The sequence below is a fragment of the Buteo buteo genome, chromosome 24 (assembly GCF_964188355.1).
Source record: "Buteo buteo chromosome 24, bButBut1.hap1.1, whole genome shotgun sequence".
Lineage (NCBI taxonomy): Eukaryota > Metazoa > Chordata > Aves > Accipitriformes > Accipitridae > Buteo > Buteo buteo.
The window spans coordinates 10,555,150-10,581,203 of NC_134194.1; the positions used below are offsets into that span (position 1 = coordinate 10,555,150).

Genomic DNA, 26,054 nt, shown 5'->3' on the forward strand with positions numbered 1-26,054 from the left:
AGAGGAAACAGGAACTATGTTTTAGCACAAAGGTGGATGTCCCTCCATCCTGGAGGGAATTTGTCTTATCAGCTTGTTGTTTTCTCTCTGGCAGGGTGAATTTGTTAATGAGTATGTTGGGGAACTAATTGATGAAGAGGAGTGCCGAGCCCGAATCCGCTATGCTCAGGAGCATGACATCACCAATTTCTACATGTTGACACTGGATAAGGTACGTGGCAGGAATTTCTTTTGCCAGGATCCTAGACAGAAGTAAAATGATTGCAAGCAAGTCATGACAGTGGTATTCTCCAGCAAGTAAAAAGATGCTAGGAGTTGCTTATGACCTGGTCTGCATTTCCACTGAAGAGAAGACCGAAAGAATGGATTTAACGTGCAGTAGAGAAGCTTCAGGTTGGATATTAGGATTAGGAGGAAAGTCTCAACCGACTTCTTTGGAGTTTATTCAGAAGAGGTAAGGCAGTTGTCTGAGGGCAATTGTCTGAGGATAGTAGATCCTGCTTCAGCATAACAGGGTGAATTTGGTAACCTTGGGTTCCTTCCCAGCAGCTGAACCCTGGAGAGTCCAGAACTGGGCTGGTATTGCCAGAGAAGGCATCAGCCCTCAGATGTACAAGTATCAGGTGAAGTGAGACCTTCTTTTAAGTTCAGATCCCAGGTCTTGCTGATTTAAGTACAGGGGTCCTGGAGGCCAGGTTGTTGGTATGAGCTCCTGGCTTTCAGAGGTAAGTAGTTTTGTTAGCTGCTTGTCACACTTTGTCACTCAACCTCAGAAAGATTAGAAGGAAATCATGAAAACAGGTGTGGGAAGAAGCTGTCCAGCATGGGACAGGGTAACAATGTGACTGCTTTCTGGCTCTCCCCTCTTCTTGCTAGAAATTCACACTGATCCTATCTTGTTCTCCTTGTCTGGCTGATGGGTGGAAGGCAGGGGCAAACCCAAGTGTTAGTATCTCCTGTTACTACAAATCCAAATCTCAGTTGCAGCTGCTTTCTCCGATGTGGTCTAACAAATGGTAGTGTGTTGTACAGAAGCGTACCTCATATGTTATGTACTGTTCCTGTTTTCCTTCTATACATTGACTTAACAAGAAACAGGAACTGGTATTTTGCTTTTAAGCAGACGTCGGAGTTTGCAACCACAAGTGCTGCCTTGGAAATGTGCTTAGTGTAGTGTTTATCCAGTACTGAAACCACAAGGAGAGCTAACTTCCCAGAAAGCAGCAGTAGTGTTTTCCTGGCTGTTCAGGAGCCTGTGTCTTTGAAGAGGAAGATGATGTTGTGCAGGAGACTGTACTGCTATATGATCTGCCAGCCATGACCAGAGAAATCAGTGTGTGGAAACTGATTGAGTGTCTGTCGATTGTCCGGGCAACACAGCGACACCTGTCCCTTACACTTGGTTAAAACACATGTACAAACACGGTGCTTTGCACATGTCATCGGATGCCTCCATTGTCATACTTTTCAGTACTGATTAATGCTTTCCTAGTATACTGGTACCTGTGCTGCAATAGCTTGAGCAGGAAATGACAGTTTATTAATGTGTTTTTCTGGGTATTTTTTGCAATTCCAGGATCGAATCATTGATGCTGGGCCAAAGGGCAATTACGCTCGGTTCATGAACCATTGCTGCCAGCCAAACTGTGAGACTCAGAAATGGTGTGTGAATGGCGATACTCGGGTCGGGCTCTTCGCAATTGTAAATATCAAAGCTGGTAAGGAACCCCACTCTGTCAGTACCTGCAGTTAAAAGCGTGGGAGTGTTTCTCTAAGGAAAGGGGAGGGTTTGTAGCTTCTTGGGAAGATACTTAATTTTTGTTTTCACGTAGGCAGTCATGAGACTTAACACCAGCATTGACATAATGAAACACATACATCCATGATATAAATGGAGGTTCATAGCTCTAATTTACAGGGTCAAGAAATGGAACTAAGCGTGCTACAGTGTGGGGTTGAATGCTCTTTTTGGTTGTAGTATGCAATAGGAGTGTAGGGTTGCAATGAATTTTCAATCCACACAGGTCTATGGGTATTAATAGTTGGTATCCTTGTGTAGTTGTGACAGTCATTTGTGTCATTATATTTCAAAAGTGCTTTTACTTCAGCAGTAAGATGTTCTGCTCCATAGTTCATTACAACTTGCTTGGTTTTGATCTGCTTTTGTGCCAGGGACTGAGCTGACTTTCAACTACAATCTGGAGTGTTTGGGAAATGGAAAGACTGTTTGTAAATGTGGTGCCCCAAATTGCAGTGGCTTCCTAGGAGTACGGCCAAAGGTATGATGCCTCCTTTAAGCTTTTGTTCTTCCAAATTATCCCTTTGCATAGATGTGTATCATTTGTTGCAGAGATCTCAGGAAGGGTAATCTAGTTTCAGTGTGGCCATGAAAGCACTGCTTGAAATGAGTTGAACATCCAAGTTTTCATTCTGAGAGTGCGGATCTTAGACGTGAATTATTAGAGTTGCTATAAATAATGACAGGAAATTGTATTTTACAACAAAAGAGTAAATGAAAGATTTTTTTCAGAATTTTCTGCTTACTAGCATGACAATTTCCATCACATTAGAGGGGCAAAGGACAGGCATGGGAAAGGCTTCCATTGTATAACCAAGAAACCACAGCTCAGCCCATTTTCCAAAGTAAAGGCCTGAGTAAATTGTGAGCATGCATGGAAGACCGGCAAACTCGCATTCCTTCAGACTTGGAGTTGCTTTAGAGCCAGAAGGCTTCTATATTACCATCTTTGCTGCAATAAGAAAGTTCCTGGTTTTTTCTCCTTTTGGTTAAGCAACTGAAGTGCACACATCAGACAGGAATAAGAAATTTGCCATATCTGAAGTAGAAAAATCACTAGCTTTTAGAACTCACTGACTTTCGAGAGCTTCATGTTGTAACTGTAATGTTGCAGTAACAGGAATTGATTTCAATTACCTTCTTGTGTGAGCTGGTTCTCACTGGGAAAAGGAAATAACAGGAGCAGTTGGCTGAGTTCCCAGCTGTCACCAGCTAAATCTATGGCTCAGCTGTTGGTTTGTTTCAAGAGCTTCACCAAATCAGTGTGTAATCCCTCTGCTCTGGCATGTGGATACTGGTGGCTTACTTACCCACACTTAAGGGTTAAAAGCTCCAGTAGCACAGTTGTTAAGCCCCATCAATATGTAGGGATGGTTTTGTGAATTCTCTAGAGAGCTTAGTTCTGCAGAAAAATTAACTTATGATTAAAAAAACTTTGCCTTCAGAAGTTGACAGGTGAGGTGAATTACACATCTGATGTATTTAGTTCTTTTTTGGGCTGCAATTTAAAGTTAATTGATTTTGTGCTGCTCCTGTGTTATACATGGCTTGACTGTCATTTTTGCCCTGGAATTGCAGGTTGCATGATGGAAATGGGAGAAAAGTGCCCTTTAGTTGGCATTAATGTTCCATTGTGATGCCTGAGGTGACTCATTCCATCATGATGAGATGGGCTAAAAAACAATACCCAAGAAAACAGTACCTTGGGGTTTGTTTGTTTTGGATTTTTTTTGTTGTTTTGTTTTTTGGTTTTTTTTTTTTTTTTTATTCATCCCACAGTAGATGCATTTTTAAGCTTCCTGAAGATACAGCAAGACAAAACTTCGCTGATTATGTTCAAGTTCACACTTAAAAGTGACCTTTCTAACTGGGAGTGCGGAAGAATGTTTGGGAGTCTGTTGTGCTGCAGTGAGCAAGTGGGAATTGCTTAGTCCAGCTGTTAGACCTTGCTTGGACATTCAAATTAGCTGTGAAAGGTTTTTGTTGTTCTCTTTGTAATTAGCTGGCTGAGGTACTAGGGGCTGAGAATAGGTGGAATGGTTTAGGTGGAGTGATTCCACTGCCTGCATTTTCAATGATAAGAAGGGCCTGACTCGTCCCCATTGTCAATGGGAATGATGGTATGAAAACAGAAATATCCACATGTGAAGGGGAAGGAAACAATCAAGAGATGTAACTCCCTAGTGGCAGGACAGCTGGATAACCACCGCTGCTGAATTCTGAAATTGTAGGTCTGGAGACAAAGGTCTTTAAATGTTTTGGTGCTCTTGTTTTTAATCTTGCTAGGAGAGTGATGAAAATAGTGCCCAATATTTATGCAGAATAAAGGATGCAAAAATCGCCTTGTAGGCATCATCTCAGCACACAGAGATGTTCTGCGTGGAGAACACATATTTTGACATGAAGATATGTGGAAAATGGCATAAAATGTAGCTCATGTCTGTTTAGATAAACTAAACTGATAGTGCTTTGATAAGGTCACTGACTGGGGACAGGAAGCATCATCTTTGTGGAGTTGAGTGTTTGGTACAATGGGAGGCTTAGCCTGGAGAGGATCTGTGCTAGGGGGTTAGGAGTGCTCTGAGGACCTGGCTGGAAATGGGGGAGGCGGCTGTGGGGGGGGCAGGGGGGGCAGCGTTTGAGGAAGCCTTAGGCCAGAGAAGAGAGCACTTAAGCCATTTAGATGCCCATCTTGTGACCAGTTGTGGTTATTTCATTACTGCCTGTAACACAGCTGTTGAAAGCATGGTAATTTAACTATACTGATGACACAAAGATGTCGGATGTCGTTGGTGTGGGAGAGGATGGGGCAGCTGCAAAGGAATAGCTAAGTATAACTGGGAATGGGCTGGAGTTCAGAGATTCAATATGCCAGAGTACACACTTGGAAGGTAATAGCAGAAACAAATCTGCCATGAGAAGTTCATCGATGAACAGTCATGGTGGAGGAGCCATCGTGCAGTTCAGCTGCCACAGGACTGAGCTGCTGTTGCAATGCGGCTGTGAAAAAGGCAAATGCGGGTGGTGCTTTGGGAGGGATTTCCTATTCTTCTGGAGAAGTGTTGATGTCATTGTACATGGCCTGTGAGGTGTCGTCTGAACTACTGTGCATAATTCTGTAACTTGTGCTTGGGGGAAATAAACTCAATAAGTGCAGAGAAAAGCCATTCAGAAGACTGAGGGTGCAGACTGTGAAAGTGTTTGGTTTGTGAGAAGGAGAGTGTGTCCTGGTGGTTACTTCAGGGAGAGAGAAAAACTTCTGCTGGAAAAGAGGAGTGTTAACACAAGAACAAATAGGTCTATACTGATCATAGATAAATTCAGACTGAAAATTGAGTGAGGAATGTCAAAAAGTGCAGGAAGGCCTGGGAGAGACTCCTCATGAGTCACGGGTGTGCAAGGAGACCCACCTGCTTTGACCGAGGACCTGAAGAGTCTGACAGGTGGCATGAGCTCAGTGATGCCAGGCAGCCTCTGGCTCCTCGTTCTGCTGTTGCTAATTGTATATATCCCATGTTTAACCAGGCTTTGGTGCAGGGCTCCCAGGCTCTTTCAAAAAAAATGAGAACTATTTGTGTAGTAAATTGGTTGCCAAATATTGTGAAGCACTGTAGAGATGCTACATATGTTTCAGGTATGACTGGCAGCGGGATTTTTATTTGCGGGGTTTGCAGTTATATCCACTGTAGCAGGAAGGGAACAGATGGAAGGGGCAGAGACCTGCATTAACTGACATTGTCTCACCTGCAGAGCCAACCCACCCTCACTGAGGAAAAGTCCAAGAAGCTAAAGAGACGGCCGCAGATGAAGCGCAGGTCGCAGGCGGAGGTGATGAAGGAGCGAGAGGACGAGTGTTTCAGCTGTGGGGACGGAGGGCAGCTAGTTTCTTGTAAGAAGCCAGGCTGCCCCAAGGTGTACCACGCAGACTGCCTCAACCTGACCAAGAGACCTGCAGGTCAGTGCTCTGCACAGCTGGGCTCTGCTTGGGTCACCGTGTTGGCTCGAGGTGTCCCAGGTGCTGCTCATCACCTTGCACTGACTTCACAGCATCTTAAAATGTAGAGAAATCTTTCTCACTTGAACAGACCTTGTGGCCCACACAACCCTGGTTTGCACCCCACTGTGACTGCAGAAAGATGAATTGATTGCCGAAGGGGGAACTGGTCCTTGCCTAAGAAATGGTGCTTGTGAGCTGACCCCATCCTTGGGGCCTGGCAGAGGACAGTCCCAACAGTAGTTGAGGTTTTTGTTCCTCAGATTGGCCGTTTTCCCAAAGTTGAAGACAACTGAGTTGAACGGTGAGGAAAAGCACTGATGGAAAATAGTAGAGAGGAATGTGTTAAGTGTCTGAATAGCCATGAGTTCATGGTCAAGGAAGAGAATGCTATCAAAGCATATCCTAGTTTGTGGTGAAATCTGAGAACAGAAATTTGAAATAAAAAGAAAAGATACTTGAAAAGTACTTCTCCTTGGGTGCAGAGAAAGAAATAGGCTCCCTGTATGAGTGATAAAACAGCTCTGAGTTCATTAGTAGCTCAAGAGGTGTAAAGTAACATCTATTAGAGGGAGAAATTTAAGTTGCATTTAAAAATTGTAAGGGAGCTGGTTATGGGGCGTGTTTCCTCTGTTGTTTCAAATTGTCTTGGTTACTAAAGGAGCTCCTGTGACCTTTGATGAGTGTTCAGGTTTAACCAGTGCACAGAAAGGGAAAAAGTCTGACCTTAGTCTTGGTAGGCCAGTTAACTCACTGTCTGCAAGGCCAGGAGGATGGAAAAGCTGATACGGGATCAAGTGCCTAAAGAATTAAATGGTAAGAATACAAACAATACTAGGTGACAAGTTTTTAGGTAGAAAAACTCATCAAACCTAATTTAGGGTTTTTTGCTAAGATAATAAATGTGGTTAATAAAAGCAACTGCATTGAAGTAATTTGTTTAGGGGGCTGTAAGCATTGTCATAATTAGAAATTCTCTGTGCAGCTCTGTACAGTATTTTCTGAACACATTGGAGGCAGGCTGAGAAACATGGAACCAAGCGGTACCTGAAAGTAACTGCCAGGAGAGTCACTGTGACAAGAGTGTTTCTGTCGGCACACCGTGGGGAGCCAGAACTGGGCATTCAGCACCTCTAGCTGTAATTTGGCAGAAGGTGTAGAAGGGCTAGTAGCATATTTTGTAGATGACAGAAATTTTGTGTGTGCACGTGTTAAGTTTTGGAGAGAATAGGGCATTTATACAGAAGAGCTTGGATGGCTCATTGAACAAACACTGTAACAGCAATGTTAAAGCCAACGGGAGTGCAGGTCGTTCCTATGGAACATCATCATGCAGGGTGAGGGAGTCCTGAATATCACCTTTCTATCTGTTTTTGTGTACTAAGACAGGGTGCTGTAACATCCTGGCAGGTTTTCCTATGTTTTAAAGTCTCCAATAAAGGAGAATCCAGCCTTTAGCCTGTTCCCCTGCTTTGCATATGAAAAGTTTCTCCTAACAGCCTGACTTGAAAAAACAAAGGATTGTCATCTCTCCAATACCACCCCCCCACCCCCCCTTTTTTTTTTTTTTTTACATACTGGGAGACTGTTATCTCCTTAGTCCTTTTTGGGCTTAAACACAGTCTCTCCTTGCAGCCCTTATTTTCTAAAATTATTATTCTTGGTCTGCTCTGGACTGTGTCCCACTTGCCTACACATTTTTAAAACTGTGGTAACAAGTATTTTAACAGTATTGCAGCTGAGGCCTTGCTAACACCAACAGAAGAGAATGATTATATTTTGTGTTTTACATAAAAATTCTCAGGAAATGAGATTTGGCTTGTTTTGCAAAAATAACTTTTGTATTTATGTGATGTTTGTGATTTGCTCTGTCATCCTTGAGTCTTTGTCTTGATCCTTTTCACATACTTTATTTCTCCCTCCTGCAGTCCAGCTTTGCACTGGTCTTTATTTAATTGCATCTTGTTGGTGCAAGAGCATCTGTCCATTTTAAATTCTGAACGTGAATCTGGTTAGAACCAGATTTTTGCAGTCCCTCAAAGCCTTGTTGTTATCTACCTGTTTCTGTAAGAGTATTTGCTGTTCTGCTTCCAGAAATTTAAAATAAAATACAGACTAAAATAGGCTCCTGAAGGATGTCATTGGAAACGCCTCCTCAGTTTGCCAGAAGACCATTAATAGCTGTTTTCTGAGAATGATTTTCAGTCAGTTGTAGCCATTTTACTCTTAATACACATAGGCTGCTATTTTCATAGCCTGCTCCTTAGAGTATCATGCAGGACATGAAAGGTTCAGCACTTTTTACTTCAAATGTTTCCTCTGCCATGGGCACTGCTGTCGAGTTAATTGGAATTTCCTGCTTGTTTGCATGTTACTAATTGTGTGATCTTACTTCCGACAGCTCCAGGCTGTCTCTGGAGAGGCTGCTTATTCATTAGGCCTTTTATCCTGTCAAAGACCATTAGAGTGGGTTGATAGGATTTATCCTTCCTGCAACATACTGGCAGGTTTTGACTTATTTTGTTTTTCCATCCGTACAAATGACCTCTACAACAGTAGTCCCAGAGTCTTCCCAGTGGCCAAAGTGAGTGCTGAGTGTGGCTGTCTGGGTTGCTGATGCTGTGGGAGGAGCAGCGACAGCCTGTGCTACAGGACTGTGAGCACCAAAGGGGGAAAACCACATGTAGTGTTAAACATCCCCACTCTGAAAAGGGTGCTGAAAAATTGGAAAAGACACAGAAAAGCAGTGTACATATTTTGAGACCAGAACAGAAGCCTTAGACTAGCTTCAAAAGGGGAAAAACATGCTATGTGTTGTCTTCAATCCAGGGGAAAAGCAGCATGCGAGAGGAGAGTGGAGAGCTGGTGTTGCACAAGTGCATGGAGAAGTGCCCACAGCTGCTCAGTGCTGTGCTGCAGTCATGCTCTCTTCCAGCCTCCCTGGAAAAGAGCTGGTAGCCAAAGCCATGGATGTGTGGGCTTGGTTCAGGGAGGCTGGGAAGTGCTGTGGCCTGGCTGGCGTCCACAGCTGCCCTCCACCACCACTTGCACTCTGAAGCACAGGCTGCCCCATGCGAGGGCTGGTTTGCAAGGAGCTGCTCTTGGCAGCAAGGCAGGAAGCTGCAGGGGGGCCATGGGGCTATGGGTGTTGGGGGGCGCGTGGAGGCAGGAGGCGTATTTGGAAAGACAGCCATGCTGATCCTATGGTGAGAGGTCAGGAACTCGGCATCGTGTATGCTGGGTGCAAGTGGTCTCCCTGTTCCTTGCGTCCACGAACTGGTGAGAAGCGTTTGGTAGAGACGGCAGCAGCCTTGGCTGGGGAGCAGGGGGGCTGAACCAGTGAGGTCATCTACAGTTGAAAAAAGCAGCAATCTCTGAAGTGTAATGTTGTTCCTCTGTGATGGTGTTGATACTGATGGTGGGTAGATTCAGCATGGACATGGAGCTCCTCAGGGAGCAGCTTGGCTTTGTGTTAAGCAGTATTTTTATCATGGCCATACACAGAGGTTAAGGAAGGCGCCTTTGGATACAGAGACAGTAGAAACTTACTCCCTTGTGATCACTGCTCTCTCGCTTCTTCTTTCTGATAAACAGGAAGGGAGGTTGTTGGCCCAGAATTAACGAAGACTTAGATGAACCTGATGCATCTACTTAAAAAGTCCCTTGGGTGTATTGTACACAGATACCACTGTTGTCTGTGGAAATGAGAGCCCCAGAGGTGTGCAAGCTGGAGGTGTCTGCTCTTCTCTAGGTGTCTGTATTGGTTAGTGTCGTGCTGGAACCAGATGGGCTTTTGGTCTGACCTAGCCTGGCTTTTGTTTGTCATGATTATTGTTGCCCTTGTTGCTTTTGAGGATGCAAGTTCCTGTTAACTGCACGTCAAGCCTGGGAGTTAAGGCAGAAATTGAGGAAGACATGTAGTATTGCATGGAAGTATTACAGGGTTGTTACCACTCTCTCTTGAACTCCCTTTGCAGCAGGCCTTTTCTCTTCCTCTTGTACCACTCCTAAGGTATGTCTTTTCTCATATGTCTGTGCTGCAGGAAAATGGGAGTGCCCGTGGCATCAGTGTGATATGTGTGGTAAGGAAGCAGCTTCTTTCTGCGAGATGTGTCCCAGGTCCTTCTGCAAGCAGCACCGGGAAGGCATGCTCTTCATCTCCAAGCTGGATGGACGTTTGTGCTGCACAGAGCACGATCCTTGTGGGCCTAACCCTCTAGAGCCAGGAGAAATTCGTGAGTATGTGCCTCCCATAGGAGCCCTGACTAACAGTGAAGACACCCAGCCACCAGAGCAGCCACCTGCAGACACAGACCTGAGCGTTCAGCCTCTGGACAGCCTACCTCAGTCTGTGGCCCTCAGACTGCAGTCACCAGAAAAACCCCCCGCTACCCTAGCGCTGAAGCTGCCACCGTCAGACAAGCCTCCCACCACCCTAGCCTTGAGGTTGCAGCCATCAAACAAGCCCCCCACCACCCTGGCCCTCAGGCTGCCTCCACCAGACAAACCACCCGCTACCCTGGCACTGAGACTGCCACCATCAAATAAACCCCCCACTACCTTGTCACTGAGGCTGAAGCCATCCAACAAACCCCCCACCACCCTCTCGCTCCGGCTGCAGCCTTCAGACAAACCTCCCACAACCCTGTCGCTCCGCCTGCAGCCGTCGGACAGGCCCCAGGCTGCCCTGTCCCTAAGGCTGCAGTCAGAGAAGCAACCCATCATTGTAGCGCTGAGGCCTCAGCAGCCTGACAAACCTCCCACCAATGCGGTGCTGTGGCCACTGGACGAGTCCTCCAGTGATGCCTCACAGTCTCATCTGCCGAGCAAATCTCCTCCGGGAACACCACAGTCACCAGACGAGTCACTTGTTACTGCTGGTGCCCTGCAGCTCCAGCTGTCGGACGAGCCTCCAGCCGCCCCTGGGGTTTTGGGGTTATCGGACAAGTCCCTCATTGACACCAGGACCCAGCAGCCTGAGCTGCTGGATGAGTTCCCAGTGAAATGCCTGCATCCTCAGCTGTCGGATAGACTTTTCACCACGGTGGGGACCCTGCAGTCCCAGCCAGTGGATGAGCCTCCTGCGGCCGATCAACCTCGGCCATTTGACAAAGCTTCTGCCCAGAGTCCACAGCTTCGGTCTGTGGAAAAGGCTCCCAGCTCCATGGTGCCACAGGTCCCAGCATCAGAGATGGCTCCTGGTCCTGGGGTGCTGTGGCCTCTGCCCATTGAAAAAGTCCCTGGCTCACCAGTCTCACGGATCCTGCCCATGGAGAAGGCTTCTGGATCGGCTGTGCCACGGCCGCCACCTCCAGAGAAGGCTTCCTTCTCCAGGGCAGTGCGGGTCCCAGCCATGGAGAACGCTCCCAGCTCTGGGGTGCCCCGTCCCCTGCCTCCGGAGAAGGCTCCTGCCTCGGGGATGCCACGGATCCTGCCCACAGAGAAGGCTCCCAGCTTAGGGGCGCCACGGCCCCTGCCTCCGGAGAAGGCTCCTGGCTCCCGGTCACCGCACATCCTGCCCATGGAGAAGGCTCTCGGCTCGGGGGCCCTGCGGATCCCACTCATGCAGAAGGCACTCACCCCTGGGGTGCTGCGGTCCCTGCCTCCGGAGAAGGCTGCCGACTCCGGGGCCCTGCGGGTCCTGCCTCCAGAGAAGGCGCTCAGCTCTGGGGTGGTTCGGCCTCAGCTCTCGGAGAGGTCTCTCACTCTTACAGCCCCGTGGCCCCAGACATCGGACAAGCTGGCTGCTGCCGTGGCTCCTCGGCCTCAAGCCTTGGACAAGCCTCTGGCTGCGTCGGCTCCGAGGCTGTTGCTGTCGGAAAAGGCGCTGCGGCCTGTTGACCAGAATGCTCAGCCAAAGGAGAGAGGAGCCCCAGCTGTGGAGCTGAGTCCCCAGCAGAAAGAGAGGACCATGTTAGCTGGTGAGCAAATCTCTTGGTCTGCTGGGAAGGCGGTGACACATGTTGGACAGGTACCTTGGCCTATGGAGAAACTACAGACGCATGAGCAAACCCACTGGCCTACTGCAAAAGCCCTGATGCCTGCAGAGCAGCCAGCCCGGATAGCAGAGAAACTACCAGAGCCAACCCTTCAACCCAGCTGGGAAGTGGCCTCAGCCCCTGCAGAGCAAACCCCTTGGACATCAGAGAGATTGCGTGCATTTGAGCAGACCCCTCGGCCAGCCAGGGAAGCGCCGGTGCCCCCAGAGCAGATGCAGTGGCTTGTCACGAACATTCAGACAATTGACCAGATTTCTTGGCTGAGTGGAAAAGCACAGACTCCTCGGGGGCAGGACCCTTTGCCTGAACAAAACACAGCGCTAGCCCGTAACCAGGATTCTGTCTGTCGTGAGTTGGCCGACTCAGAGCCAAAGTGAGGTTGGTGAATATGGGAGGCAGGTTTCAGTCTTTTAATGTTTAGGGAGGGGGATCTTTGTTTTGTTTTTTTTATTCACTTCCCTGAGCCCAGCCCCTAACCCATGCACATCCCATCCATATTCTCTCGTGACATGAGCAAGGACATTCTCTTAAGTCTGAGTGTGGCCCAGCCGAAGGGAGAGAGCATCCGTGACCTTTTTCTCTTCCTTTTACAAATGGTAAAGCTGAAATAAAGAGTCCACTCTGCGTAAAAATCTCCAATTCCATTTAAATGGTCACATTACTGATCCTACGTGTTCGAGCTCCAGGTCTGATTCGTAGGCGGGTTCCCAGGTACAGCTAGGGGCCTTGCTCTTATTACTGTATTTAGAGGAAGCAGATCAGTCAGGCTGCCCTGGGACTGGAGATGTTTCAGGGATCAGGTGGTGAGCAGTCAGGTGTACGCCCTTGCTGGACTCTGTAGAAGCAGGGAACGGGTTTATCTGTCATCTGCCCAGGTCTCTGTCCCTGCAGGGTGTTGCTTTGCGAGGTTTGACCGTGTGTTCACTGGGACATGCTGCGTGCGTAGTTCACTGAAGGATGGCTATCATCTGCAGCTGAGCTGGGATAGGAGCCTGCTGCACTCGCTCAGTGCAGTTTTCTCCAGCAATAGACAATATCCATTCAGGCTCCTTTGTACAAAGCTGCGACTGGCCAGGCCCGAGAAACGGGGAATCTGAAGGAGGTCAGGGGAGAGTGTCATCTTGGAAGAAGCCATCTGGCAGTTTTTTCATTCTTGTGTCTTAATCCTTTAGCACAGGACATGCGGAGTGTTTCCTGCACTTGAAAACATTGTGACCTATAAAGCAGCAATAGCAGAGTAGGGCAGAGTGGGTTTCCCCAAGGTGCTGAGCACCACCCTAGCAGGGTGGTGGTGCTCCCTTTCAAATTTCCATCCAGTCTCTTGACTTTTTGTCGTCACCATGAGCCAGTAGACTGAGCAGTCTTTTCTCCCCTTGCCTCAGACATGTTCAGGACGTGTTCGCATCATACCTGGTCTTCCCAGCAGCAGGACGCACTGCTGAGCTGCAAGTGAAGCCTGTACCGTTCACTACACAGCACGGAGGCAAGGGTGCCGTAGCTGTATCGGGACCCATCTCGACACCTTCCCCTTGGGTAGCTTCTGGCTTAACTCTTCTACAACCAAAGGAGACTTGAATTAACTGGACCGTGTCGGTGTGCGTGTGTGTGTGTGCGCATGTGTGTCCTTCCAACTGAATAGTAGTTCTCACACTGGAAGACGGTGGGTTCCAGCAGCTGGCTGGCTTTCTTTTTTTCCTCTTCTCCCTTTTCCAGTTAAGGAGATGTTTAGTACCTGGTGGTCATCAGGCTGGTGTCCAGACTAGGCCTGCTGAAAGCCGTTTACTCAAGCGTTGAGGCAGAAGTTCACTTGGCCGTGGTACTCGTGGGGCAAGCAGTAGCATCCCAGGGACCTGCAGAGTGGCGTCTTGCAACCGCCGGCACCCTTGCAGGCAGGAGGAGGATGGGCCTCCCTGGGCAGCACTGCTCGGGCTGGATGGGGTTGGTATCCTGCCAAGGAAGCACTGCTGACCAACACACTCTCCCACTTTCACAACACATTACCTCTGTGGTTTGCCTGAGCTCCGCCGATCCGGGTGCCGCAGCCTCGGATCTCCGTGCCCGCTACCAGACCATTGCACAGCTCCAGCGTATCCTTCTGCTTCCAGGCAGATCCGCCAGTCCCTCCCTGGAAAGGGAGCGTTCAGCTCCAGGCTGACCCTCTCCCTCTGATGTGGGAGCAGGTCCTTGTTCCCACCTGGTTTGCAAGTGCCTGCTGCTCCCAGAGCAGACAGTCATGAGCTTTGTGGTTTTCTATGAAGGGAGGCAGACACTTGTACTGAGACAAATCCTGATCCATTCTCCTTACCTGATGTATGCACCCCAAGACAACGTCCTGCTGTGAAGGCCGGGTGTGCTGGGCACGAGGGGACATTACCAGTGCTATGGTGCATCTCTTCTCTAGTCCAAATCATTTCAGATCCTTTGTAGAATAGCTAGCAACTTTGAAAAGCTTTATGGCTTATGGAAACTTACTGTTTAACATATTTTTTTTTCCGGGAAGACTGGCAGGTCAGTTCCTGCTTGCTGCTGAAACTGGGGAAATGCAAGCAGCTTGTGTTTCTGCGTGACTCCTGCACAAAGGGAATCAGGACAACTCCTCAGAGCCATTGAGAGAGAAGATAATCTAAGGGCATTCATTAACTTTTTTAAACAAAATTAAAAAAATGGTAATGACGTTCAGTATATTAAGTATTTATCATGTGTGAGAAGGAAAATAAATCTTGAATTTACATTTATAGGCCTTCCCATGAGCTGGACTTAGTCATGTAGATTGTGTAAGTAGGGTAACCTCCGTGCCAGCCACCCAGCCAGCTACAGCTGTAACTAGAAAGGTATCTGCACTGCTCTGTCCACCTCCGCTTCGCATTGTCACGTGTTAACTAGTTACTTGTTTCATGAAAAATAAACTGTGAATATTTTTGGTGCAGGCTTTTTTAAATCTGTAAAATGGAGAAGTTCTCAATGAATTCTCGTAAGTGCAGGTTTGAAAAAAATCACTTCTATAAATCATGTGCTCACGTGGTAGGGTGAGGTTCATGGCAGCAGCAGCCTTTCAAGCAGCAGGCTTTTAGCCAAAAGCTTGTTTTGGACAGTGAATGTGGATTGAACTGTTGCATGGCATTTCATACCCGCAGCCTTATTCCTTGCATCTGACCATACCCCACCTCTCTTGTCTCCCTTCATGCCTTTTCCATGAGGATCCAGGTTTCTGGCTTGCTACCTTCCAGCTACTGTCAGAAAGTTGACTTCAGCATAGCTGGGAGGCTGCTCAGTAAAATTGGTGTGTGGAAACATCATTGAAGGAGGAAGCCAGCAAGCTGCTCTTCCCTCCTTGCCCTCCTTGGGCCCCTGGATGATGCTCTGTCAGATCAGGAAGGCTTTTTCAGATGTACATGGGGCTTGCAGAGGGAGTAGTGGTGCTGTTAGGAATGGCTGTCTACCTGGTCACCTCAACAAGACAGGTGAGGTCCAACCAGGCGTGGAAATAGGTCCTAGCAGCCCTGCCCTGCACTGCCCAGCCTGCCTTCATCTGCAGGGAGCATGAGCATGGGCTGAGAAACGGCTCTGGGGAACAAAACCGTTGCGAAGGATATGTGGGCTTCTTTAGCACTTGACGCAACTCTCGCTGTTGGTGGCAGCTGGTAGCACTGCCTTGGAGGAGAGGGAGATGTCTTGTACTGAGGTAGCTGAGTTAATTTTCTGCAGTTCATTGCTGCTTTTGGAGTTCAGCCAATTTTAATCAGTGGGGTTTTTTAAGGTAGAGGAAAGCAACAGATAACACGTACCCCTGGCAGACTGCTCCTGCTGGAGAGAGGCTGCTGCTGCTCTGCTCCAGCCTCCCCAAGCTCTTGCTCTGGGCTCGGCCAGGTTTGCTGCAGCTCTGTGGCCAAGGCCATGGTACTTTTTTGCTGCGTTGGAGGGATCTGATCACCTGGCCACTAACAGTCTTGGGTCAGCCATAATTGTAGCCAGAGTGGGCGAGAGGTGACTCTTGTGTTGATTCACTGTTGCAGAGAGTTGTAGAAGCAGAATCAAGGGTGTAATTATTTCTGCTCAGAGCTGTGTCCCTTTCCCTGCTGTCCTAGGGAGGCTCAAGGGAGCTTCCCAGGCTCATGGGCCTGTTCCCACTTGCAGGAATGGCTCCCCTTCCCAGTTCTGAAGGGGATGAAGGATTTGCTCCCATACAAATGCTTTGCTGATCAACATCCTTGCTGTCAGGATTGCCTGGCTGCCCCTGCTCAGAGCAGTGGGCTGGGGCCACTGGTTGTGGCCTCCGTCCAACAGTGGGCCCCACTTCAGTGGTGGATTTTCACAGTGGGCAGGAGGGTCCCAGTTGACCTTTGGTGATGGAGGAGCTCTGGTGAGGGGTAACAGCGTGGTCAGGGACTCCTGTGGGCTCAGGCTGCCTGCCCAGGCAGGGGAGGAGGGTTGCAAAGGGGGAGCCACTGCAGGACCTGTGGGACGCCTGGGCAGGAGAAGAGCAGGCACAGGTCGCTGTCCTGCTTGTCTCGTCCCATCTGCACCAGCTCGCTGGGCTGGTGCCCACTGTCAGCCAAGGCTCTGGAGAATCTAGGAGAAAAGTGACCGCTGTAAGGAATAATCTCCTACTGCACATCTTCACATGCCAACTAGCTCATGGTAGCTTGTTTTATTGCTGTTCTCAAGTTAAAACTTTTCCTGTTTAACAAAAAAAAACCCACAAGAACCAGACTCACTTCAATGCACAAAGTATCCAGGTGGTACTGTGGGAGCATGCATTATAATTCAGGGTTAACACCCCACACACACACAGGCACAGGCTTTGTTTTGAAGGTGTGTGGCTGTTGTAAAAATTCAAGAGGGGAGAGAGATGGTTGAATCTTAAAGACAGAAATGTACTAAGGTGAGATAATGCTGATTGAGGGTGCTAGAAGAGCTTCAGCTCAGTTTCACGGGAAAAAAGGAAGAAAAATCAAGAAAAAGCAGTCCTAACCCTGATGCATCTCAGCAGCAGTTTAACCTGAGCACGCTGTGGATGCGCGCTGCTCCTACCTGGATCCCACCGCCAGCATTGTCACAGGGCAGGGGGAGTTTGAGAAACCTCAGACCTCCAACACCTGTTTATTTTTAATTTCAGCCTTAACTTCTGATTTTGCTTGATGTTTGGAATAACCATAATTGTAACCTGCTTGTAATGTGCTTTGCCCTAAATTACTGATGAGGCTTTCAACCTTTGCCAGCCAGCAAGTGTTAAAGCAAAGTGGCAAACCGTGCAGCTACTCTGAAAGTATGGAGGGGGCCGGCGAGGGCTCGCAGCATGTTTGATCACCTGGGCTTTGTCTGTGCTAATTACTGCCCTGTGATAGTGATAACGCCGGTGGCAGCATTTGCAGCCGAGGCTGTGCCTCTTGCAGCAGCACGGCTGGGCTGATGGGTGCTCAGGACTCCCAGGGCTTGGGAGATGGAGCTTGGGGACCGCTCCGCTGCTTGCCTGGCTTCAGCGGGAGTCTCGCCTGTGGGATGGCAGTGCCCTCGCTGAGCAGGAGGTGGGAAAAGGCAAGATTTCTGCTCCGGGTCCTCCAAAAGTGATCTAAACAAAGTCCAGTGCAGGGGGACGTCTTGCACGATCTTGGGCTGGGGAAGTGGCGGTGATGGACAGTCCCTACAGCACTGAATCTACCTCCTAGGGAAATCTGAGAAATGGGTGTTGCTATGTCCTATTTCAAGGTAAAGTTTTAATCAGTTTGCCCTTGGCGAAGCACTTGGGCTATTGTGGTGCTATTGTAAACCGTTTGGCAGCTTAGCACAGTAGGGCTGAACTCACGACTCCTAGCCTCTGGGCTGGAGGTTCCTTCGCTGGCTGAATCCCGTCCCCCGATAGCTGGTGCTGGGCTTTGGCATGCGTGACGGAACCAGGACGAGGCGTGACTCGGTTCCTTCAATTTATGATGGTTTTGAGACTCAAACCAGTGTGCCGGTGGGCCCCGCGGGTGTAGGGAGCGAGTAGAGCCACGTGAAGCAAGGCAGGCGTCCGCTAACTGCATGTTCTTTGTGTCCGTTTGGTACTGAGCTGGTTTCAGTTTTTGTTTTTTTTCTGATGTTTCCGAGTTGTTGACTTCAAGGAACTGGGTTTTGTGTATTTTTTTAGACACTGGGAACTTGTTAAAAGGAAAAGCAGCAGCACCGGGAGGCTCAAGGTGGAGTGTGGCTGGAGCTGAGGGCAGCCCTGGCCAGTGTTGGTGGGAGGAGGTCAGGTGTGTCGGCAGCGGCTGGCACAGGCAGGGAACAGCTCTCCCCGCAACAGGCAGGAGAAGCCCTTCAGCAGTGGCGCTCCCGGCCCTGCTTAATTGCGGTGACGAGTTCACCGCTCCGCCAGCCTGCTCGCCTCCGAGACACCAAGCGCGTCAGATACCGCGTCTGGCTTTGAACGTCCCCTGCCACCTTCCAGTGCCATGTGCTCTCGGCTGGGGTCCTGGCTGCCAGCTAGGCTGGGGGTCCCAATGAGGGTGGCCCTGGCTGCCCGCTCCCCCTTCCTCACTGCCTGGGGACAGGGAGGAGGGATACGGGGGGGGCCACCCGTGGCAGTGGCGTAAGTTGCGCTGAAGCCGTGAGTGGAAGTTTGCTCAGAGAAGGGGGGGAATCCTTGGTGTGAGCAGCCCCACGCTGCGTTCCTCCACCACTGAGGTCTGCTGCCCGCGGGGTGGTGGCAGAGGGGAGTCTCCCGCAGAGTCTTGTCCCGCAGGCTCAGCCGGAGGGAAACGCAGCGGGAGTTGAGGTGCCCAGCTGCAGCTGTGGGGGGGTGCCGGGGTGGTGGCTGGGGTGACCACTGTGTGGAGGACGTATGGGTGCTCGGCCCTGGCTGGGACTCTGTCGGTTCTAAGCAGGGATGCCAGAGCGGGTGAGAGAAACCTACATATTTCCAGCATGTATATTATTTTTAGAAGAGGGAGAGGGGAGTCTTGGACCATTGATTACTTTCATTTTGCTCCCCTTAGACTGTTGGCTGTGTATGTGAAACTTATAATGAAAAGAGGGTTGCCCTGCCCAGGTGCTCCCAGAACATGTACTGTAATTCTTTGTATATAGAAGAAAAATTACTGTAAAGTAAAGTTTAACTTTACTCTCGATGTCCTCTTGTGGTTTGTCTTGCCGAGTGGGAGGGCGTGGGGGGAGCCTGGCTGTGCCCAGACACCCGGGGCAGGGAAGGGAGAGCTCCGACAGCCTCGCACGGCAGCGGCACAGGCAGGGGGACAGCTCAGACCACAATGCGTTTTATTTACATTGTACACCTCGAGAGAAGACGCTTAAATAAATCTGCAAAGTATCAGGCAGCATCTCCGAGAGAATAAGTTAATGGCTGCCGCTGGATCACAGCAGCGACTCTGGGAAGCAGCTCCTGCAGAAGCCGGGTGGCAGGGAGAGGGTCCCCAGGGGTGATGGCCCGTGGCTTCTGGCACCACAGGAGGCTCCCGGCACCACACAGCAGCCCTCTGCCGCTCCGCACACCGGGAGGAGAGCAGTCCGTGGGGCTGTGCGCTGCTGCTGCGTTGCAGACGGGCCCATACAGCTAAAACACAGCAGGTAAAAAAATGGAGGAGTCCGGCGTGCACCGGCTGCCCGGCCGACAGCAGCAGTTCCCTTTTGGCAGGAGGTCTCAGTGGTGGCAGCAGCTGTAGAAGTAGGTGCCGCTCCTCTGGCCCAGGTCAACACCTTTCTCCTCTGGAAAAGAGCAGGGGTGGCAGGCTGCTGGCACATCCACACACACAATGCCATGTGGGAGCCCAAAAGCTACCGGTGCCAGGCCTGGGCGCTGGCAGGTCCCTTGGGGAGGGGTTTGGTGCCCCCGCAGAGAAGCGGTAGGGCTCACGGCCATGGCACAGCCCAGGGCTGGAGGCGTAGCCGGGCTGAGCACGCCTGGACAGGCCTGGTGCAGAGCTGAGAGCCAGTCCCACAGCCAGGCAAGGTCCCTGGCTGCCTGTCTGGCAAAGGCCACCCGTGACCCAGTTGGGTGGATGTGCTGAGCCTGGCCTGAGTGGGGACAAGGACGTCGTGAGGGGTCCCAAGCTCCACAGGACAACCCCCGGCACGGAGCCGCAGTGGCCCCAGGGAAGGTGGGGGCAAAGAAGTGCCCTGCCAGGTGTCACAGCGCTCGTCTTCCGCACCTTCCTTATGGCACATGCACTCCCCTGGCACAGGCAAGGGTGCGTGGGGAGGGATGGATCCTGCCTGCTCACCTGTCATCACCTGGAAGGCGGTGAAGTGGACGTAGTCCTCAGCCACCTTCTGGAACAGCTCATCTGTGGGGAGAGCAGGCAGGGTGGGTGCGGGTAGTCCCACTGCCTGGCAGAGCCCCCCCCCAACCCTGCTCGGGCAGGGGCATGGGCAGCAGCAAGGGGGCTACTCACCCACGCTCTGGCCCGTCTTACTGGAGGTCTCGAAGAGCTCTGCCTTGATCTCTGAAACGAGGGCCCGGGTTAGCGCCCGCTGCGGGTGCAGGATGTAGCCCTGCGGGCTCACCTGCCCCCGGAGTCACCCCTCAGGCACGGCTGCTGACAGCGGGCTGGCAGGGACCCAGGGTCCCATCCCCTTGGCCCAGCTGGCCACGTGCCTGCCCGTGTCGGGACATGCCGTGCCCAGGGAGGTCCCTGGCAGATCCGGGGCCACCACCGTGCAGGGAGCCCTGGTGTCTGGAGCCATTCGATCCACTGTGGGTCCCAGGCAAAGGGCAGAGCACCTCACACCTCCCAGGCACACATGGATACAGAGCTGCACCCCCTCTCGCTCCCCACCCATTTGGTGCTGCGGGAGTCCGGGAAGGGCCAGCACTGCCCAGCCGTGAGCATCCCGGCCCCATGCAGTGCCCGGCCATACCGTCAGCGTAGTCCTGCACGTCGTGGAAGTCAACCCCCCGCTTCCTCCTGTCCTCCTCCAGCAAGTCGCTCTTGGTGCCGCACAGGTAGATCCGGCAGCCCTGCGGTAGGCAGAGGGGCGGGAGGGATGCACCTGCCGACCCGGCACAGCCACCGGGTCCCCTTCCCCACCGGCAAGGGTCCGCGGCCCCCCCAGCCCAGCCGTACCTCCTCGCAGTTCTGCAGCTCGTTCACCCAGAACTTGGCTCGCTGGAAGCTGCTGCTGTCGGTGAGATCTGGGGGAGAGGGGTCAGGGTCTGTCCCTTCCCTCCTGCACCCACCCCCTGCCGCGACGCCTGACCCACTGGTGCCGATGCCGGCACCAAATCAGCCCGGGACCTTCGCGGCTGCCGGCTCCTTCCTCTTCGCGCGGCATCGTGCCCTTACCGTAGCAGACCACGGCGGCCCGTGCCCCGCGGTAGTAGATGCGGCTCATGGCCTCGTAGCGCTCCGAACCAGCCGTGTCCTGGAGGTGGTAAGGAAGCACTCAGCCGGTGGGGGGGCGTCTCGGGGGTCCCCACGGCGGGGGGGGTGGGGGTGGCCGGGGATGGCAGCGGGGCGCTGGCACAGCCCTCGCCCCCGCACTTACCCAGATCCCCAGGGTCACCGTCTGGTCCCCCACGGACATCACCTTAGCCACGAAGGCGGCCCCGATCGTCTGGAAGGGAAGCAGGAGGGGCGGTGGGCACCGACCCCGGGGGACACCGGGGGCACTCGGCCCGGGGACGCGGTGGGCATCTGGCCTGCGAACACGGACGGGAACCGGTCCGGGGACGCGGCGGGATCCTGCCCGGGGACGCGGCGGGCATCTGGCCTGGGAACACGGGGAAGGGGGAACCGGCCCGGGGGAACCCAGCCGGGAACTCGGTGGGGAAACGAGGGGGACCGGCCCGAGGACGCGCGGGGCACCATCCCGGGGACACCGTTCCGGGGACGTGGAGGAACCCCCCGCCCCGCCCCGGGGTGGCCCGTCCGACGGCAGGGCCGGTGCCCGGTGCGGTCACTCACGTTCTGGTAGGGCCCGGGCCGGAAGCGGCGGTGGGCGCAGCGCTCCACCAGGCTGCTCTTGCCCACGCCCTCCTGCCCCAGCAGCACCACCTTGGCGTCCACCCGCCGCCCGCTCATCCTCCCGCCGCCGCCGCCGCCGCGGGGCGGGGCCGCAACCGGGCGGGGCGGGGCCGCAACCGGGCGGGGCGGGGCCGGCGCGGCGGAAGCGCGCGGCGGGGCGGGGGGGAAGGGGAGGGGGCGGGGGGAAAGGGGAGGGGGCGGGGCCAAGCGGCGGAAGTGCGTAGGGGCGAGGCGGAAGTGCGCGACGCGGCGGGGCGGGGCGGGCGGAGGCGGCGGTGGCGGCGGGCAGAGGCCGCATGGCGGCCGCCCAGCAGGCGCGGGCCGGAGCGGGCGCGGCGGCGCGGCCCTGAACGGCGGCGGAGGAGGCCCATGGGGAAGTACTGCGCCAGCCTGGGCGTCCTCAAGGGGCCCTGGGACCAGGTCTTCGCCGCCTTCTGGCAGCGCTACCCCAACCCCTACAGGTGCGCCACGGCCGCCCCCCCCCCCCCAGCTTCCTCCCGCCTCAGACCTTCCCCCGGGGCCCTCCCCTCCGCCCCCCCCCACAAACAGGCCCCTCCCCGCGATCTGCCGCGGCCCTCTGCCCCCCTCCGAAGGGTCTTTCGCCCCGGTCCCCCGCGGGACGGTGAGCACTAGCCCCACCCACCCAAGCCCTGTCCCCGCGGGTCCCACGGTGGCAGGGCCCTGTGCTCGCCCCCGCACCAGCGACGTCAGGGATGGGTGCCCCACACCAGCAGTTGCCAGGGGGGCAGCTGGTTCTTCCTCTCCCTTAATACCACAGCTATTTTCCCCACCCCCGCAGTGCCTGGTGGGTCCCAGCCCCAGGGGGGCTGGGGGTTGGCCAGGAGCAGAGCCTGATGTTTTCTTCCCCCTCCCCATTTTAGCAAACATGTCCTGACTGAAGATATCGTGCACCGGGAGGTGACGGCGGACCACAAGCTGCTCTCCCGGCGGCTCCTGACCAAGACCAACCGGATGCCCCGCTGGGCAGAGCGCTTCTTCCCGGCCAATGTCGCCCACTCCGTCTACATTCTGGAGGACTCTATTGTGGACCCCAAGAACCGAACCATGACCACATTCACCTGGAACATCAACCACGCACGTCTGATGGTAGGTGCCCACGGGCGGGTGCGCGGCTGGGTGGCAGGTGCCGGTCAGTGTCCGCAGCCACGTTGTGCCTCATGCAGGTGGTGGAGGAGCGCTGCGTGTACCAGGTGAACCCGGAGAACAGCAACTGGACCGAGGTCAAGCGGGAAGCCTGGGTCTCATCCAGCCTGTTTGGTGTCTCGCGGGCCGTCCAGGTGAGTGCTGCCAACTGCTCGAGCAGCACTGCGTACACTCCTTTGGAGAGGCTTTAAAGCTGCTGCTCCTCCCTGCTCTACCCTTTCCCTGTGCTAGTTTTCCCACCCTTGCCCCTCGTTCCCCCAATTCTCATGAACTCTTGGGGTGCCTAGAACCATCACTGCTGTTGGTCATGACCTCACCAGACATTTTGGACTGGTCAAACTGGGACAAAGCCCCAGGGGCTGTGTCTGACCAGGGAGCTGGGCTTGCACCTTCACTGACTTTTCCCTTGCAGGAGTTTGGTCTGGCCAGGTTCAAAAGCAACGTGACCAAGAGCACTAAGGGATTTGAATACGTGCTAGCAAGAATGCAAGGTGAGCACCCAAGGGCAGGCTGGGGCTGACCGGGATGGGTCTCTTAGAGTTACAGGCCACACTGGGAACACTTCAGTCCAGGGGCAGGTCGTGGCTTGAACTAATCCGACTGTGAAATCCTTGTCCTTTGCCTTTGCCCCCATGTCTTGGCACAGCCCCCTCTTCCTGAGCGGAGCAGCCAGGCAGCACTTAGAAGGCCGGGCAGGGGCGGAGTGCAGGCAGGAGGGGATGTAACGCGGCAGCAGTCACGTGCCTGCAGTTCCCCTTCTCGACGTGCCCTGACGCACGCAGGTCAGGAGCACCAGGCTCATCTTCCCCACCGCGTGCGGAAGTCGCCTCTGTGCCTAGGCGATGGGGCTGGTCTAGCTTGCATCAGCTGGCACTCCTGTGCCAGGACAGGGCGGGGGCCCGCTGGGGCTGGGTTAACAACTTCTATGTTACAGGAGAAGCTCCATCCAAAACACTGGTGGAGACAGCTAAGGAAGCGACCGAGAAAGCCAAGGAGACGGCTCTGGCTGCTACGGAGAAAGCCAAGGACTTGGCAAGCAAGGCAGCCACCAAGAAGAAGCAGTACGTGTGAGGGGCTGGGCACAGGTGGGCGCGCGCTGCACCAGAACAGATAGGAGCCTCCTTAGATTTTATATTTTTAAACAAACTGTACAAGTCTGACAATCAGCTGCTGTTAGACCCTTTCTGAGATGTAACTATCATTAAAGAATTTACTCCCACCTCAGACTGGGCCTGGGGCTGGCCTGGCTAGAGCAGAGCCCAGCACTGTCCTCTCCGGGAGTCCAGCCTGCTGCCTGGGGTCTGGACTTGCAGGCAAGACACAGGCAGGAGTTTCACCAAGTGCCTTTACTAGAACGGTGTCAGGTATGTACAAGAGAGGGGGGCGGCTGTGGGAGTGTGAAGGCAGGTTGCTTAATTCATTCATTTCCCCTTCCTGGCTCTCCAGGGGCGGCAGAGCCCTGCTGTAGCCACGTCTGCTGGGGGTGGCGCTGCCCCACAGCCACGCCAGGCAGCCCCCGGCCCCCAGCCTGCCTGGGCCCGCATGAGGGGGAGGCAGGAAGGTGTCCCTGTGACAGCTGGGCCCTTATCCAGTGCCTCTTGCAGTGCATTCCAGTGCACAGCGGGTGCCACAGTGCTGTGCCAGCCCTGTGCGCCCAGCGCTGTAGCTGGTACCACTTAGTGGCCCAGCTGTGGAGGAGCCAAGCCGGGTGCTTGCACCCACCCCATGGCCCCTTAGCCAGGCAGCTGTGACAAGGCTGGCGGAGGCTGCGTTTCTGGCAGCGGCAGGCAGGGAGAAGGCAGGCAGGCAGTGCAGGAAAGGCAGCAGGCACTGTCAGGACGCAGGGCTGCGAGGGCTGGAGTAGCTGTGGTCCCTCCCGGTGCAGAAGCTGGGCAGCAGGTCCCCACTGAACACCACACCATCCACCTCTATCTCTGCATCCTCTGAGCACCAGGGAGGGCAGGGGGGACGCTGGGTCAGGCCCCTGGCAGCCTCCCCTTCCCTGCCCACCCTCCCTCCCCTCACTCACCTCCCTCGGAGGGTTCTGAGAGCTGGGATGAGTCTAGGCTGTCTGCCCGTGCCCGTTCCCCTCCAGTGGGTGAGAGCAGCCGTTCCAGCCGCCGCCGCAGGCTCCGCTGCCGGTTACGCAGCCGGTCCTTGGCCCTCCGTGCCCTCAGCTCTTGCTCCTCCAGTCTCTGCAGGGATCCAGTGAACCGTGAACGGGGTCCTAAGCTGGGTGGCCCTGTTGCCTCTTGGGGGCCCTCTGGCCAGGTCCCTGGCCGGAGGGCCCCTGAGAGGTGGCAGAGCCACCCCCCTCACCTGGATGTGAAGCCGTGCACGGTGCAGGAGGCTCAGCGTGGTGGAACGGGCCGGCCCCGCGCCTACCGGCACCTGCTGCTTAAGCCGCTCCAAGCAGCGACGGAGCTGGGCTCTCCTGCGGCCGGGTCGGGGGGGGACACGGGCGAAACGGCTGTCAGTCCCAAGGGGGCCACGGGCACGGCCACCCCCTACCCCGCCGCTCCCCACCCCCGTACCTGTGCTTCTCCAGCGCGTTGTGCTCCGACCTGCGGGAGAGCCCCCGGTGATCAGAACCGGCGCTACCGGCCGCCGCCACACACCCCCCCCCCCCAAGCCCCACCGCTCACCTGACGCTTCCCACGGCCCGGCGGGACCGCGCGGGGCAGAGCGAGGCGTAACCGTGCTCGGCCTCGGCCAGGCACGGCGGGTACCGGGGCCCGGCCGCCCCGCGCTCCCGCCGCTCCAGGAACTCGGCCGCCTGCAGCAGCACCTGGATGCTGGTGACCGCCGGCTCCATGGCTGGGGAGGGCGAGCCGCGCGCTCATTGGCTGTTGGGCGCCCCGGGGCGCTGACGTCGGCGCGGCGGGGAAACAAATTCGGGCGGGAAAGCGCGTGCTTCAAATTTGAATCGGCGGGAGGGACGGGGCGGGCCACGCCCCCTCTAGCGCTAGGCCACGCCCCCGAATGGGTGCGCCCGGGTCCAGGTCCGTGCACGCCCGTGGGGGGACGTGTCGGTGCGTGTGCGGCCACGCCGGTGGGACGGAACGCCCGCGTGTTTGTCCACGTAAGCCAGGCTGCCTGCGCACCCCCGCTGCCACCCAGCCCACGCGGGGCAACCCCCCCCC

General features: G+C 54.1%; 4 protein-coding genes across 10 annotated transcripts in view; 2 read left to right on the top strand and 2 right to left on the bottom strand.

The window, feature by feature from the left end:
* Positions 1-18,897, top strand: part of NSD1 (nuclear receptor binding SET domain protein 1) — a 67,887-nt gene extending 48,990 nt beyond the window's left edge. For all 4 annotated transcript variants that reach the window (XM_075057029.1, XM_075057028.1, XM_075057027.1 and 1 more), the window contains exons 19-23: positions 95-211; positions 1,577-1,718; positions 2,173-2,279; positions 5,549-5,753; positions 9,836-18,897. In XM_075057029.1, the coding sequence (XP_074913130.1) occupies positions 95-211; positions 1,577-1,718; positions 2,173-2,279; positions 5,549-5,753; positions 9,836-12,168 (2,904 nt within the window). In that variant the 3' untranslated portion in view covers positions 12,169-18,897. The remainder of the gene's footprint in view (positions 1-94; positions 212-1,576; positions 1,719-2,172; positions 2,280-5,548; positions 5,754-9,835) is intronic.
* Positions 18,898-19,025: 128 nt separating this feature from the next.
* RAB24 (RAB24, member RAS oncogene family) lies at positions 19,026-21,919 on the bottom strand. Its single transcript, XM_075057032.1, has 8 exons — positions 21,688-21,919; positions 21,269-21,337; positions 21,067-21,145; positions 20,848-20,915; positions 20,642-20,741; positions 20,176-20,226; positions 20,005-20,067; positions 19,026-19,489 (listed from the first exon to the last, which is right to left on the bottom strand). The coding sequence occupies exons 1-8, from the start codon at positions 21,802-21,804 to the stop codon at positions 19,425-19,427; spliced, it is 612 nt and encodes a 203-aa protein (XP_074913133.1). The 5' UTR covers positions 21,805-21,919; the 3' UTR covers positions 19,026-19,424.
* A 71-nt stretch (positions 21,920-21,990) lies between these two features.
* On the top strand, positions 21,991-24,130 carry PRELID1 (PRELI domain containing 1). Its single transcript, XM_075057168.1, has 5 exons — positions 21,991-22,208; positions 22,629-22,854; positions 22,932-23,045; positions 23,324-23,402; positions 23,846-24,130. The coding sequence occupies exons 1-5, from the start codon at positions 22,117-22,119 to the stop codon at positions 23,980-23,982; spliced, it is 648 nt and encodes a 215-aa protein (XP_074913269.1). The 5' UTR covers positions 21,991-22,116; the 3' UTR covers positions 23,983-24,130.
* On the bottom strand, positions 24,035-25,726 carry MXD3 (MAX dimerization protein 3). Of its 4 annotated transcripts, none has more exons than XM_075057164.1 (5): positions 25,557-25,726; positions 25,446-25,475; positions 25,231-25,345; positions 24,941-25,106; positions 24,035-24,817 (listed from the first exon to the last, which is right to left on the bottom strand). In XM_075057164.1, the coding sequence occupies exons 1-5, from the start codon at positions 25,724-25,726 to the stop codon at positions 24,645-24,647; spliced, it is 654 nt and encodes a 217-aa protein (XP_074913265.1). In that variant the 3' UTR covers positions 24,035-24,644. The 4 variants fall into 4 exon arrangements, with proteins under 4 accessions (XP_074913265.1, XP_074913267.1, XP_074913266.1 ...); XM_075057166.1 differs by having other exon boundaries at positions 24,035-24,854; XM_075057165.1 differs by lacking the exon at positions 25,446-25,475.
* Between the last annotated feature and the right edge of the window lie 328 nt (positions 25,727-26,054).

What these genes read in the sequence shown, in the direction of transcription:
- MXD3 (XM_075057164.1), bottom strand. Translation starts at nt 25,726, where the DNA reads ATGGAGCCGGCGGTCACCAGCATCCAGGTGCTGCTGCAGGCGGCCGAG. An exon ending in CGGGCCGTGGGAAGCGTCAG is followed by an intron (nt 25,476 to 25,556) that starts GTGAGCGGTGGG and finishes GCTCTCCCGCAG; the next exon opens with GTCGGAGCACAACGCGCTGG. An exon ending in AACGCGCTGGAGAAGCACAG is followed by an intron (nt 25,346 to 25,445) that starts GTACGGGGGTGG and finishes ACCCGGCCGCAG; the next exon opens with GAGAGCCCAGCTCCGTCGCT.
- RAB24 (XM_075057032.1), bottom strand. Translation starts at nt 21,804, where the DNA reads ATGAGCGGGCGGCGGGTGGACGCCAAGGTGGTGCTGCTGGGGCAGGAG. An exon ending in GGCCCGGGCCCTACCAGAAC is followed by an intron (nt 21,338 to 21,687) that starts GTGAGTGACCGC and finishes CTTCCCTTCCAG; the next exon opens with ACGATCGGGGCCGCCTTCGT. An exon ending in CGTGCAGGACTACGCTGACG is followed by an intron (nt 20,227 to 20,641) that starts GTATGGCCGGGC and finishes CCCTCGTTTCAG; the next exon opens with AGATCAAGGCAGAGCTCTTC.
- PRELID1 (XM_075057168.1), top strand. Translation starts at nt 22,117, where the DNA reads ATGGGGAAGTACTGCGCCAGCCTGGGCGTCCTCAAGGGGCCCTGGGAC. An exon ending in CGCTACCCCAACCCCTACAG is followed by an intron (nt 22,209 to 22,628) that starts GTGCGCCACGGC and finishes TCCCCATTTTAG; the next exon opens with CAAACATGTCCTGACTGAAG. An exon ending in CGTGCTAGCAAGAATGCAAG is followed by an intron (nt 23,403 to 23,845) that starts GTGAGCACCCAA and finishes TCTATGTTACAG; the next exon opens with GAGAAGCTCCATCCAAAACA.